The sequence below is a fragment of the Wyeomyia smithii genome, chromosome 2 (genome assembly GCF_029784165.1).
Source record: "Wyeomyia smithii strain HCP4-BCI-WySm-NY-G18 chromosome 2, ASM2978416v1, whole genome shotgun sequence".
NCBI lineage: Eukaryota > Metazoa > Arthropoda > Insecta > Diptera > Culicidae > Wyeomyia > Wyeomyia smithii.
In genome coordinates, this window is record NC_073695.1 from 171454615 (window position 1) to 171469042 (window position 14428).

Consider the following 14428-nt stretch of genomic DNA (forward strand, 5'->3'; position numbering starts at 1 on the left):
TTTATACGCGGCCAACAAAATAATCGATGCTACCGGTGGTGGTGTGATCATCAGCATTCTGTAGCTACATTTCGAGCTGAAGATTATGAAATCGGTTCTTTTCAGAACTATAAGATGATGAAGATAAGAGTTATGAGAATTTTCACAACTACTACTAGTGTGAAATGTCCATCTATTTCTAAATAATCATTTTTACAATAACGACCAGGACGCACCAAAGATAAACGGTAGTGTTACCTATGAATAGTTTATCACAACAAGATATAACCCTCATTTCAAGAATTTTCACTGCTAAATTGAGTGATTTTCCGGTTTAATTGTTTGTTTGTGTTCACTCGAACACCGTTATCAGTCAAATGTTAGAAACGAAAATTAGTTAATCTAAGAACCAGAGTGATTTGCGCATCGGGAAAGCAAAACCTTTCTTTTGATGCTTATGAAAATCACTCAGTAGTATCGAAGGTGTTTTGGTTTGTTCCTCTTTCTCGAAGCTACGTAGCCACGCCTTAATTGCAAAAATCTGCTCTGAACTCGATACAAAAGACTGCGTGTAGAAAATTCAGCTTCAGTTTAGTTTGTTACACATAAGCGAGAGCAGTGCAGCTGTTAAAGGTACGCGACATTGAGAAACGAGAGCTGCATACGAGTCAACTCAAAATATTCATGGTGCGATTATCAGCGTTCTGTAGCACGAATTTTTAACTGAATATTATGGAATCGGTTCTTTTCAGAACTATAGATGCTTGAAGATAAGAGTTATGAGAATTTTCGCAACTACTACTAGTGTAAAATTTTCATGTATTGATGCATCGTTAGTTTTAAAATAACGACTATCAAAAATAAACGGTAGTGTTACCTATGAACAGTTAAGCGCAGCATATAATAATATTTAGTTTAGCATATATTAAATATTTAGTCCTACGTCACCATTCCATACAACCCCTAGGGCTGTATACCTTGTAGTATTTTTTAATGAAAAATATTAATAACTTTGAGTAAAATTGAGATATTTACGATGTCAGCATTGCAAATTGTTTCTCTTGAAAAGCTCTAAAAGTCGTTAAAAGACAGTTTTGAGATGAAATTTGAAATAAAAAAGTTAGAGCGTAAAATATGTTTTTTCATTATAAATCGGTTGTTTTCAAAGATAGAGAAAAACTTTTTTTACAAAGTTACTTAAAATTAATGGAGCTATAACATTGTAGAACAAATTTCTCTTCTATCTACAAAGATAAAAAAGTTAGATACTTGATTGCATCGAAAATGTTGGTCACCCTAATTTTTGATAATTTTTCAATGAGCGGTTTATTATATGTAACAACTTTGTAGAAGAAAGTTTTTCTCTAAAATGTTGCTATAGAACTCTGGACCCAAATTTCCCCCTAAATTCGGTTTCTGGACCATTGTGCATTGGAACGTCGACGGAAAACCGCTCAGGCCGTCTTTATAGCGAAGTTACTGACTGGCCACATCGATTGCCCAAGTATTCTGTCTCAAATCGATTTATACGCTCCTGAAAGACCATTACGTCAAAGAAATTTCCTTCATTTGGCACCACATAGTACCGGCCATCTCGTGCAAGGTTTCACCACTGCAAACTACTGCAAAAGTACTAAAATAGCTGGAATTCTAACCGGAATAATCAGAGAACAAGAATCATCGGCAACTGGCACCTTTTGGTGCCTCAAAGTGTATTTGATACCTACTGAGAAAGGAAGAATACATATATTTTATTTATATTAATTATTGTACAATTAATATAAACAAAATATAAGAGCACTTATGTGTCAGCAAATTAAAATGCACTGTTAGATAAAAATATAGAAAAATACTGTAGTCCTACGTCATGCGGTCGTCGTGTCTATGATACAACCCTTCTACTGTTTCAATTTAATCTTAGCCCATTGATAGTTTTTAGCCTTATATGCTTAGGGTGTTGCCATAGTTAAGTCCGAATTCCGGTCCGGCTTTTCCGTTGATAATCAGATAGGCTACCAAAGTTCGTTCACTGTCTGGAACGGCTTCATTAACTTCTAGTTCGGTCACGAAGTCTGGTCTGGTTTGGAAACAAAGGTGATATCAGAATGCGCGGCTTTGGTGAATGTTTGTCTTTAGTTCATTCACCATTTGGTGAATGTTTGTCTTTAGTTCATAGTTCATTGCGTCATAAAATACTTGAATGATGCACGGATCCTTACCTTGGTCGATAACCTTTATTTTCTAAACATAAGTTCTCAAGACATAGTAGAAACCTTTTTTTGTCATATTTTATGGAATGCGTTTAGATCCTTATTTCGCCATTTCTCATGTTTACGTCTTGAGTGGCGAATGACCCTAAGGGTTAAAACCACTATGAAAAAAAGTTCACATCTTACAGAAAATGAAAAGCCATAATATCAAATGGAAATCGGCAGTAAAAGAATATAAGTCTAATCGTTCCAAATAATTTATTCCAATATGTGAGCTTTTCAAAGGGATTTTATGTGATATGTTTTTTTCTCAAACCTTGAGCGAATTACAATTAAGCTCTGAGCTGTACACCTATCTGTTGTGCAATCCAAGGCAAAAACGATGCAGTTCGTATATAACCAGATGGGTCTCCGGTGCTGCACCCGCGGTTCGATACGAAAGATACAATTCCGATTTGTACATAATTGTCGTTCTCTTTCACAACCAATGGACCACCGGAATCACCTTGACATACGTTCTGATTCGTATGATCCCATCCGATTGCACACATGGTTGAGTCTTGGATTACCGAGGTTCCGTAAACTGTGGCGCAATCCGCGTTGGAAATGATTCGCACATATTCAAATTTCAGTACATTGGAAATCGATTGACTGGCTGTAATGGAGGAAGGTAGCTTGTAAAAGTTTGAATTTCAGCTTTGACAGTAGTTACCATCTGAGGTTCTGCCGAATCCAGATACAACACCCTTGGTATTGTGGAACGTTTTGGCTGCATAAGACATGGACGGTAGTAGAACTGGATGTATTTCGTTGCTAAACGGAACAGATGACGGTAGTTTTATCACAGCCACATCATTATGCAATCGAATAGGATCGAAATCGGGGTGAACGATCTTAGTAACAGTCGACATCGTAAGTCGTGGAACATTTAGGTAAGTCGATCCAAAACCTATCTGGAATCCAGTATAATCCTTGGCACAATGCGCGGCAGTAAGTATCCATTGTGGTGCGATCAGTGAACCTCCACACACGGTTATAGATCGTCCTAGTGTGGCTCGGATGGACACTTGCCAAGGAAACTGACCTTCGTCAGCTGTTTGTCCATTGACGACTTTGCTTAATCGATAAGAAAATGGTGCGTCTTTCCTGGGAATCGGTGTTACATTGTGCTTTTATTAAAACTTAGTGTAAATTTTATTCAACAAAGTTTCTGCCACACAGCCTTCCTTTACTTACAGTTGCAGCTTGTGCCTGTATTATTAATACTGCTAATAAGGAAAAACTAAACTTCACAATCATTCCTTTATGTTAAAGGTACCCGTTTTTGTACAGTGTCCGGTTACAGGAACAAGTGGAAACTAGCGCAACTGATTTGAACATGGTTTTAAAGAAACACTTTTATATCGTTCGTTTGTTTGGTGGTCTTTTCGCAGTCGATGTTATCATTAGGCTGAAGAAACGAGAATGGTGTTGCGAAGTTGTAGATATGGGACAACAAGAATTTTCAATTACTTGAAATACTGACCGTTGGACTGATTTCGAAACGCTACCAGCTTGTTCGGGTTTTTCTGTTAGATATGACGAAGGTTGGATTTTTTCCAGTAAAATTTTTGATGAAGTAGGAAAATTTTGATGAATATACAGAAAATATTACACATGTTTGGGTTTTTTTTTCTTCATCTATAGTTTATTTGACACGGCACAAATACAATTCAATGTTTAACGGCGCCAATTATATCTGGTAGCTTACTTTCTAAAGTATCTTAATAACTAAAAGCAAATTTTTTATCCTCGCTGCCGACTACGAGCTGAAACTAAATCTAATTTAAAGCTAGAATATTTTGCATTAAAAGCACAGGTTTGCTGTTTGATGGTTTTCATTGCCATAGGTAAGCAGCATATTAAATTTGTTCCGCTGCTGGGCCAAGATACTACGGACTGGCATATTGGGTTGTTTCCATCGGGCCTTGTTGTTTGGGTTTGTCATATTAGAAATATATATTAAATGCTGTATTGTATCTACTTATTTTTTTCGTAAAAAGCGCGATACCATTATACTTTCTGCCTCGAGTAAACTTTTTCTTATGGAGCTAATGTTGAAAAAAATAACTTTTAATCTGCTAGACCGATTTTTGGCTGCTATTGAAAAATATTCAATTCAGTTTTTTAAGAAAAATACTAATCCGTAGCCAAAATTTGTGCATGCATGCAAAAACTTCATCAATACTTGTTTTCGTGTAAATATACCTACATGAACCGAATTGTTTCACCATAATTTTGACATGCCTAAACCGTTCTCCACCAAAGATGGCATCCACATTTTTTGTCATAGGAAAATAGTTATGTACGTTACGAGCGATTTTTGAGGAAACAGCGATTTTAGTATCTATGCTAGAATTTATTAACCAATGCTCGGCAGAAAGACGTTGTCCTAGCCTTATTAATAATATCTCCGCTAAACACACTGATGCCTTGGATTAATCATTTGTATGTATTCATTTAGGGTGGCAATGGAAGTCGATTTTTCGAATTTCGTTTCGAAGTAGGGCTCAAAAGTTTCGTCTTCTCAAAAAAGCCCCCATGAATAATTTCAGCTTAATTGGACTTTGGAAACACGTGTCTCAAAGCGGTCAAAAAATGCACATTCGAGCTGTCTAATAAAGGCATAAAACGTCGAGATCTGATGATATCTAAAAAAATCGGCAAAAAATCAACTTTCTAGGGCTGAGCGAGTTTCTCAGCTTAAGAATTTCTAAGCCCCTCAAAGTTGAATTCTTATGAATTTCTGTCAGGCAACATCAGATCTCGACATTTTATGCATTTCTTAGACAGTTGGGTACAATCCTCGCAGCACCCTGGCAAAACGCAATGAAAGTTTGTGGGTGTGTAGGCCTTATTAAACCAATCAGCTTTGCAAACTTTCTTTTGAAGATTTATCTTGACTAACATTTCGGTTGTCGTATCAGGTTTTGTCATATCCAAATAAGGCCGTTACAAATTTTATTTTCATTTTATGTCACCCCCCCTTCAAAAACCTTGAATATTGGAAGGGGAAGAAAAAAAAGGTCAAACCGTTTTGTTCATTTCATTGGTTTTGCGACAGCATGAATGCTTAATTTAGCAACAAACAAGTCAGGTGACAGCGAGAGTGTCGTCGAAGGGCAAGCGAAATAAATACTAATAATAATAAAGTGTTATTTTTGTTATTTATTTGAGTGCAAGTTACAAACGTCATAACTTGCACACAAACTTTGATCAAAGCTATTTCTTTTTTTTGTCTCGGTGTTATTTATTTTTTGCCAACCCCTTTGCTAACTTTGATAACCTTGGACATAAAAAGAAATCGAAATTTGTATCAGCCTAATGACGAAAATGAGAATGTTTGCCAATGGATAACTTCTAGAAAATTATCTGAAATTTCGTTTAAAAATATTAAAAAGATTGAATTTAGTATATGTCCAGCCGAAGAAAAAGATTGAATTTAAGATCCTACAATGGAAAAATATAGTTTAAAAAAATCAAAAAGTGATTTCAAATGTATCGATTATCTCATATTTCGCTGAAAGGAAGTTTTTGAAAAAAGACAGATTAATTGCAAACAAATCACAGTGGGCACTCTTTAGGAAAAAAGTTTTTCTAACAAAAACTTTTTTGTGCGGCAAAGAACTGTAAAAACATACCGTAAGTCGGGGCGAGATTGTGCCAATGGGGGTGAGATTGTGCCATACGAACCCATTGTTTGTAAACCATCCCATGGCGATCACAAGACCAATCTTTCTTGACTAAGTTTCCTGGAATACTTATCCAAGAAAGGTACTTATATAAATCATATCTCAATGGTTTCTTGACGGATTTTCGTTTTTGGGTATCAATGAACTCAGAATGAATTCTAGTTTATTGGCAACATATCAACCAAAAAGAAACAAGATATCAGAATAAGTTCTACGCGATGCAAAAGTTTACATTTTGACAAACACTCCTAAAATCCGAAACGTTTCCGGTGTAGGTTAGTCACGTCAAGTTCTCAAGTAATACTAGGAAACTAGGATAGTTTTCCAGTAAAATGAAACCAGTTTTATCGAAATTGATGCATTTTTCATAAAGTTCTGGCCATTCAAAAATTGATAAAATTTTGCCTGTCGCAATCATTTTGTCTACCCCCTGTGCTCAATATACATTGTGCTCTACATTCGGGTTATATTAAAGCCAAAATAACTTAACTAGTCGTTTTGAATAGAAATTTCTTGAAGGGTGCTCATTTCACCAAGCCCCTTAATTCGTCCTCCAAAATCCTAATTCTGCCTACCCTAAGACCCTATTTTTGTCTACCTCTGAAATATGACGGAAACGCAAACAATACTCGATCACATTTAAAAAAAAACTGTTGCTACCTTAACGTTATGAAATAGCTGTAAAATCAATAATAATATGAAGAACAATATAATACCGTCTGCCGGGGTGAGATTAAGCCACGGGGGTGAGATTGAGCTAAAACGGAAAATGTTTGTACGTTAAATTACTTGAGATTTCTAGAACCTCATACCTCAAATTCAATACTTTATGAAACGTGACATATTTATTCACAACTTCAGATGGAATATAGATAAAATCAGTGAACTGTTTCACTTAAATAATGTTTCAAAGTACAGGGTGAAAAACATGCGCAAATAACGTTATCCAAAAATGTCCCAGGCAAACCAACCCGATCAAGAAATCACATCAACTTACTGCTCAGTTGGTACGTTAGGATGTCGTCTCCAACGTGTTGAAGAAAGATTATGCATTGAACCTGTATTGACTCCTAACCTAACTTTTTCCCTTTCTAAGCTACCTGGAGAAGCCACTATGTGTATAGAGATTGTCCATAAGCCACGTCCTCATAACTGGGTACTCCAGATATCGATTTGATCCAGTCATACATTTTTCTATAATTCATATGAAACGTAGTTTCTGGTCAACCCCCTACAGCCCCTTCATAATCCACGTTGTTTATGGTCGTTCCTATACTTACTATTTCATCATGTTATTCATGTGAACTATTCGTAGATACACTACTGTTCATTTAACAGGTAAAAAATTCATCTTTTTGTTTTTGGCACAATCTCACCCCATAGAAGGGGTGAGATTAGGCCAAAGTTCATTTAATTTTAGCAAAATTATAGGTTATTGTAACTTAACCATATTCGCGGCAGTCGTTGACTAAACATTTGAGTGTGCATTGACACGATTTGGACCAAACTCAATGCCTAAATGGGAACATTATAAGCTAAGGAGCAAAAATGTATCCTTTTTTGGCACAATCTCACCCCGGCAGACAGTAGCTAAAAACCCGTCTTACGCGGGATTCAATCCCAAATAACAATCCAAAGACGATTTAGTTTTATTTATATTTTATAGAAGTTATATCAAAACATTACTGAGTCTATCGAGTTTCATCATAAATTTATTTAAGTACTTGTGGTTTTTATTTATCAACAGTTTCCAAGAGTAATTAAAGAACACTTAAGGAGTCCTCCATAAAATTCCTTCATCAATAAGTGTAATAAGCCTGGGGAGCGGTTTTGAAACGCACTCAATATCCCTTTCAAAATACCTATGAGAAACTTCCATAAAACTTCATTAAAGTTTTACGATAGTTTTATGGTACTTATCTTCAAGATGAACCTATCTTGAAAATGTGTCCATAAATTTTTCTTAAACCCATTTTGTCTCATGAAAGAGAAAACATTCGTGAATGAAAAGGATCCAAAATAAACAAAAATTTTTAGCTCATTCGAGCAACTAACTCATACTAAATCAAGTCAGCCTAAATCATACTAAATCAAGTCATTTAAGGGTATATTACTTTTGGTGTTAAAAACAGCAAAAACTCAATACTCGCTAACGGACATGAAATATAAGATGGTAGAAATTCCAATACAGGTCAGACTCGATTACCAAAACATGTTTTATTCCGGATAATCGAGTTTTCCGGATAATCGAATCACAGAAATATATTGATATTTGCGATTAACGAACATAAAATAAATAGGTATTTCCTTTTTTTTATTTTACTTGTATGATGCAGTGGCGTAACCAGAAATGACAGAGAAATGGTATTCATTCCCCTGCTTCATGCAATATGTTGCATTTTTTCATTTTGCTCATGTTTAAGGCCCTAATTATAAAATACACCGGTTGTTTATTCTACACCATATATTGTTTCTTGTTAAAAAATCGCTACAAGTAACACTTTTCCAACAGCAATGATCACAAAAATGGTGCTTGACTGTAAACAAACAGTTGTCAAACGGGAGCGGGGGCTATCTCAGATAAAATTTGTTTGCCTTGAAAAGTTCAAACAAGTTTTATTCAAGCGCAAGCAGCGCAAGTATTCTTCTCCGTGAATGCAACAAGTGAATGCCAACTTGTCGAGATACCAAAAAAATCTTATTAGTCTTGCTCAAGAAGTTTTAGTTAGAAGCCGTCTTATGAGGGATTAAAATAAAACCAACGACAAATATGGCGAACAGACTGTGATTAACTACGTCAAAATAATAGCCATTTTTAATTAAACGGTAATAAAAGGCCGAGATTCTTAATGCCACTAATAATTCTGGCAGTTCAGTAGTGAATGTTGACCATACTGAACACAAAGTTAAGTAAAATGTTCCATAGTCCAACAAACCCGAACTTAACGAAAATTCAGATATATTTTTTATTTTCTAAATAAATTACTGATTTGCCAGTTATATCATGGCGCGTTGAAAATTACAAACTTTTTTGTCATATAACGTATAAACTTAACGTGGCAATTAAAAATTTACTTATATGAACTTGAAAATACGACGACTGCGATGACATTCATTTTGGAGAATGAGTTGATCGATGGGGTTTGTTTCATAAATTGATCTATGTAAATAAAAAATAAATTCTATTCATAGTGAAATAAGCTAGAAAGAAGGATTGCGAACCTGATTTATAAAACTCTCGGAATTTGTTACAGTTACAGTCTTCATGGTTGTGAGCAACTCCTGAATGTCATCATGAGTACATATCGATAAAAATATAGACTTTTAAGCAAACTTTAGGAACTATCCTTGAGAACCTTCTCTAGCATAGGCCTCCTTGATCTTATGGGGATTTTACGGCTAATTTGTAGCAGTTTGTGAGAATAATAATATTTATGCCCATTTTTAAAAAACAAGCAATCAAAACTTCTTCAAGTACATCGTAAAACTGATGTTGTTACTTTGGATATAAGCTCTTGTTATGGTGGCTTAGAGGTTATTGAGGTCTGATTGGTTGAGCTCAAAAATTGATATTATATGTAATATTGAACCACCATTCCACGTCGAAGACTCGACAGAAATGGACGTGCAAAGTGGTCATTCCATTATAATTCGGTCTGTGTGTACGAATAGCCAAACAAAAGATAAAATAATCCGCCTTCAAGGCCAACCGGCTTGTGTGTTGTGTCACTACGTGCAGTGATTCCGTACCCAGCGCACTGCGGTGTGGCTGTATTATAGCGAAGCTACCGGCTGCAGCTTTGATCTTGCAGTGTGCAGTGAAATATAATCCACACTCAAGGCCAACTGACAAGTGAGTTGTGTCGCTGCGTGAATTGATTCCGCACCCGGCTCGCTGCTGTGTGGCTGTATTGGCGCTGTTGTGTGGCTGTAACGGCTGCAGCTTTGAACGATCGGACAACCAACCCTGCTGGAAGGAAGAAGGAGAGGTACGTGTTCTTGTCGGCGCTAGTGCGCTAGCTTTAGCGCAATGGATGTGGATCCTTTACCCTCCCATCCCCCGTCTTTAAACGCATCCGACCCTGTGCCTCCTGCTCACTCCCCCTCTGTCCCTGCTTTAGTCAATCATCGTCCCAGACTTTACCCAGACGGATCAACGGGTCCACTAGTCCTTTACATGAGGCAAAACCAGGAGGAGAATCGCTAAACACTTTACAAATCGCGAAAGATCTGACGTCACGATACAAGACCTTAACAGAAATTTCAAAAGTCAGACCAAGCAAGCTTCGTGTCGTGGTCAATGATCTGAAACAGGCCTATGATATAGCTTGCTCCGAGCTCTTAACACGCGAGTATCGCTTGTATGTATCCGCACGAGACGTGAAGATCGACGGAGTGATAACCGATTCGAGTCTGTCTGTCGAGTGTATTCTGGGAAGCGGCATCGGTTGCTTCAAAAATTCCAATACCCAGGCGAAAATATTGGATTGTAAGCAATTACGGTCTATGTCGCTCGTCTGCGGTAAAAAAGTTTACACTTCGTCAGACTCGTTTTGGGTTACGATTGCCGGATCTGCACTCCCTAACCACGTCTCGATCGACCGGGTTCGTCTGCCTGTGCGATTGCAAGCAGTTTGGCCATACAGCCGACTACTGCTGCAATAAGGCACGATGTAGCAAGTGTGGGGAGACTCATGTGGAAGATTCTTGCAGTGTAAATGCTGAAAAATGTATTCACTGTGGGGAAAATCAATATGAGCGCTCCACATGCCCGGTGTACATGCAGTGCAGAAATAAAATCAAGCGGTCACTTAAGGAGCGTTAGAAGCATTCTTACGCTGAGATGCTGAAGAAGACCGTGACCACTTCTACCACTTCTATAACACCGAACCCCTTTGATCTGTTGTCCTCTGACGAAACCGATTCTGACGATTCACCAGAGGGAACATCTTACGCCAATCCTGCGAAGTTTGGAAACAGGGAAAATATTTCCTCTCCTAAACTTCCCAGAAAAGGTTCTAAGATTTCACAAAGTGGTTCTAAGATTTCACAAAAGTGGAACTACCAAAACAAAAAGTGCTGCGGACCGAAGCAAACTTCTCCTGGACTTGTAAATTTAAAGTCGCTGAAGGAGTTCCCAGCACTTCCTGGAACATCTTAAACCCCAGTGTAGTGGTTCCTCTTGCACATCCAGATAACCAAATAAACTCTGGATTGGTGAAATTTTCAGATATTGTGGACTGGATTTATGAAACCTTCAATATACCTCCAATCCAATTACAAATTTCCTAACAGTATTTCTCCCAACAGTTAGTAACAATATTTTACCAAAAATTAATTCTTTTAAAGTTTTGATAAATAAAAACAAATGCGATGCATTTTCCCTTTGTGAAACTGTGAAACATATCACAAAATATTAACCCTTCTGCAGATATTCCAAATCGTGTGAACTTATCAAATACTTCTGATTTTACTGTGTTTTTCAATACATCCATGATAGAAGAAACTCGTGGAATCCCGGATCATTTACGCGTGCAGCAGATCATCAAAAAATTTTCCAATATATATAGAAACATGGCGACAATATTTTCTACTTCTCGATGGGACCACTGGCTTCGGTATCTTCAATAACAATATACCCGTCTCCCATAAGCTCGATAATCCTGCTTCTGTTTACGTTGCAGAATTAGCTGCAATTCAGTACACTATAGGGATTATCAAAAAATGCCCACGGATCACTCTTCGTCTTTCCTGGGGAAAATACGGGAAAATTTGAGTGCTTTATCCAAAAAATCTTCTCAGATTACCTTAATGTGGGTCCCTTCCCACTGCTCGATACCGGGCAATGAGAAAGCGGACTCTTTAGCTAAAGTGGGCGCAATAAACGGTGAAATTTATGAAAGACCAATTGCTTCTAATGAATTTTTCGCATTTGTACGTCAGAATACGATCATCAGTTGACAGAATTCATGCACCAGAGGGGAACTGGGAAGGTGGTTACATTTCATTATACCCAAAGTATCGACGAACCTGTGGTTCAAGGGGTTGGATGGTTATCACGACATAGAGCATGTTGTTTGATCCTGCCCCTTACACCGTGACAATATATACAATATCGCACGCTTAGCCTTGGGGCTAATAGCGGTCTCGATCAACTAGATTAGTTGAGAGAATTCGTTATCGATATTGTTTTTGGCACATTTTGCATGTGTGGGATAAGTACAACGATACACAGTGCCCCAGTGCTGAGTCGAGAAAATTTCCAGCTCGGAAAGATCCTCGACTGGATCGGGAATCGAACCCGATATCACAACCGTGTGGGAGAGCTAGCCGACCGACATCGCTAACCACAGAACCACGGGGACTTACACCGTGACGCCAGGTCTAAATTAATGGCTTCCCTTCAGGTCGAAGGTAGGCAGCCGGCTGTTCCTGTTCGTGATGTCTTGGCGAGCCGTGACCTACCCTACATGTCTCTTATATAGGTTTTCCTGAAATCCATCCATGCCCTAGTCTATTCCCTCCCGCTCCATCCAACAAAACGGCAAAAACACACTAAGACCTCGAATTTGGAACCAGCAACCTGACTCCGCACGAATCCGACAGGGCCCGAGGAATACAAGTCTTCCATGATTTCCTGACTCATTGGAACATCAATAATTCTAGAATTAAATTTAGCTCGTAGTCGGCAGCGAGGATAAAAAAATTGCCGCTTTTAAAATTATAAATAAAAGCCGCTTTTTAAAGCTTATTGACGAGGAGACCCCCTAATCTCACCTGCATATTGAAATGAAAATTTTAAAAACAGGTCAGGCGAAAGCAGCGGAGTTTGATTTAGCCCGAAATGCATGAATACCCAGTAATGTAGACGTCACATGCACTACGAGTGCTCTTTCTCACATGAATGAATGTGAACAATGTTAAATTGTTATCAACAAAATTTGAGAAAATATTCTACAAGTTCCGCAACATAAATTGGTTACTTTTATCAGCATATCAAACCGTTTATGGAAATATTTGACTTCTAGTACGAACATTCACTAAATGCAAACAAAAGAATCTGCAGGGCAAATGTGCTGCAAGTGATTTAAATCACGTTAATTTTACTATTTTTTTAACGAGTTTTTCCGGACCCCGGAAACATTACCCGGTCCGTTTTGTTCCGGTCTGATCGGACTTCGGACCAGTCTTCGGACCTTACCCGGTCCGATATCGAACACTAATAGGGACCGTCCCCAAAAACGAATTTACATTAGAATTCATTCAAGTGCAAAACGTAAATTCGAGCAAATTCAGTCGATAATAAAGCTAAGGGGAGAAGGAGGTCATACCTTTCAAAACTCTCATAGCCAAATTTAAATTGGTTGTTAAAAAACAGAAATAAAAAATGTTTATCTTTTTATTATTAGGAATGACTAGCGCTATGTAAAAAATATAAGGACTGAGTAGGAGGATGGGAAGCTACGCCTATGTACACTGCAACTTAAAATTCGATTGGGGAATGAAAAAGAAAGCGAATGTGGCTCTTACTCTTTTGATGCCAAAAACGAGAGACCGTTTAAGGCTGTGTTGAAAGGTGTCTCAAATGATCAAAGTATTGATGAAATCAAAGATTGTTTGTCAGAATCACTTGGTTTTGCCCCCAACCAAGTAATTTTGATGAAACGAAAGGCAAATGCCAATTTTTTTCAAACTGGAATACACCAGGAAAATTACTTAGTACATTTTGATCGTACCAAAGTACATAATTTAAAATGTTTAGAAAAAGCACGTGTTTTATTCAACGTGCGAATAAAGTGGGAAAATTTCAAGAGACATGAAGGAATCCATAATCTTACGCAATGTCGGAATTGTCAAGCCTATGGTCATGGAACTCGAAACTGCCATATGGCTGCAAAATGTATGATTTGTGGTGACACTAGTCACACGAAAGATATCTGCCCCGTAAAAGAGATCACTAATAGTTTCAAATGTGTAAATTGTGGGGGAAATCACAAATCTAATTTCTTTAATTGTCCTGTAAGGTCAAAAATTATTGCTTCCAGACAACGTAGGAATTCTAAACAACCTGTTGTCAATGTGGGTAATCAAAAGACTTTCAGTACTGTTCAGGCATCACCAGCACTTTCATTAGCAGGTGTGTCTGTAGGTAATAATTTAAATTCAGATAACAAATTTTAGAAAAATAATCCTGTTCAGGCAACACCAGGCTGTTCATATGCCAGTGTCCTTTCAGGTAATATTTCAAATTCAAACAGTAACAAACCATTCGTGTTTGGTGCTGAAAAGTCAGCCAGTATTGATTTAGGTAATCCAACTCCCGAAAAGAATGAATACCTACAACAATCCATGCTGCAGCTAATGTCCGTTTTGTTGAACTGTAACTCGATATACGAGGCTGTTCAAGAAGGTATAAAATTTACAACTAATATTGTTATGAAATTGAAATTCAGCAATGATTTTAAATAATGCTGTAAATTTTCTAAATTGGAATGCTCGCTCTTTAAA

General features: G+C 37.4%; 1 protein-coding gene across 1 annotated transcript; it reads right to left on the minus strand.

Annotated features, from left to right (window-relative positions):
* Window positions 1-2440: 2440 nt before the first annotated feature.
* LOC129721236 (collagenase-like) lies at window positions 2441-3573 on the minus strand. Its single transcript, XM_055673560.1, has 3 exons — window positions 3426-3573; window positions 2902-3358; window positions 2441-2844 (listed from the first exon to the last, which is right to left on the minus strand). Exons 1-3 carry the CDS (start codon window positions 3486-3488, stop codon window positions 2522-2524), a joined length of 843 nt encoding a protein of 280 aa, XP_055529535.1. The 5' UTR covers window positions 3489-3573; the 3' UTR covers window positions 2441-2521.
* Between the last annotated feature and the right edge of the window lie 10855 nt (window positions 3574-14428).

Bases quoted from the DNA above. Each gene is read 5' to 3' on its own strand.
- LOC129721236 (XM_055673560.1), bottom strand. From the start codon at position 3,488: ATGATTGTGAAGTTTAGTTTTTCCTTATTAGCAGTATTAATAATACAG. The intron at 3,359-3,425 runs GTAAGTAAAGGA...TTTTAATAAAAG, and splicing joins TACAGGCACAAGCTGCAACT to CACAATGTAACACCGATTCC. The intron at 2,845-2,901 runs GTAACTACTGTC...CCTCCATTACAG, and splicing joins ATTCGGCAGAACCTCAGATG to CCAGTCAATCGATTTCCAAT.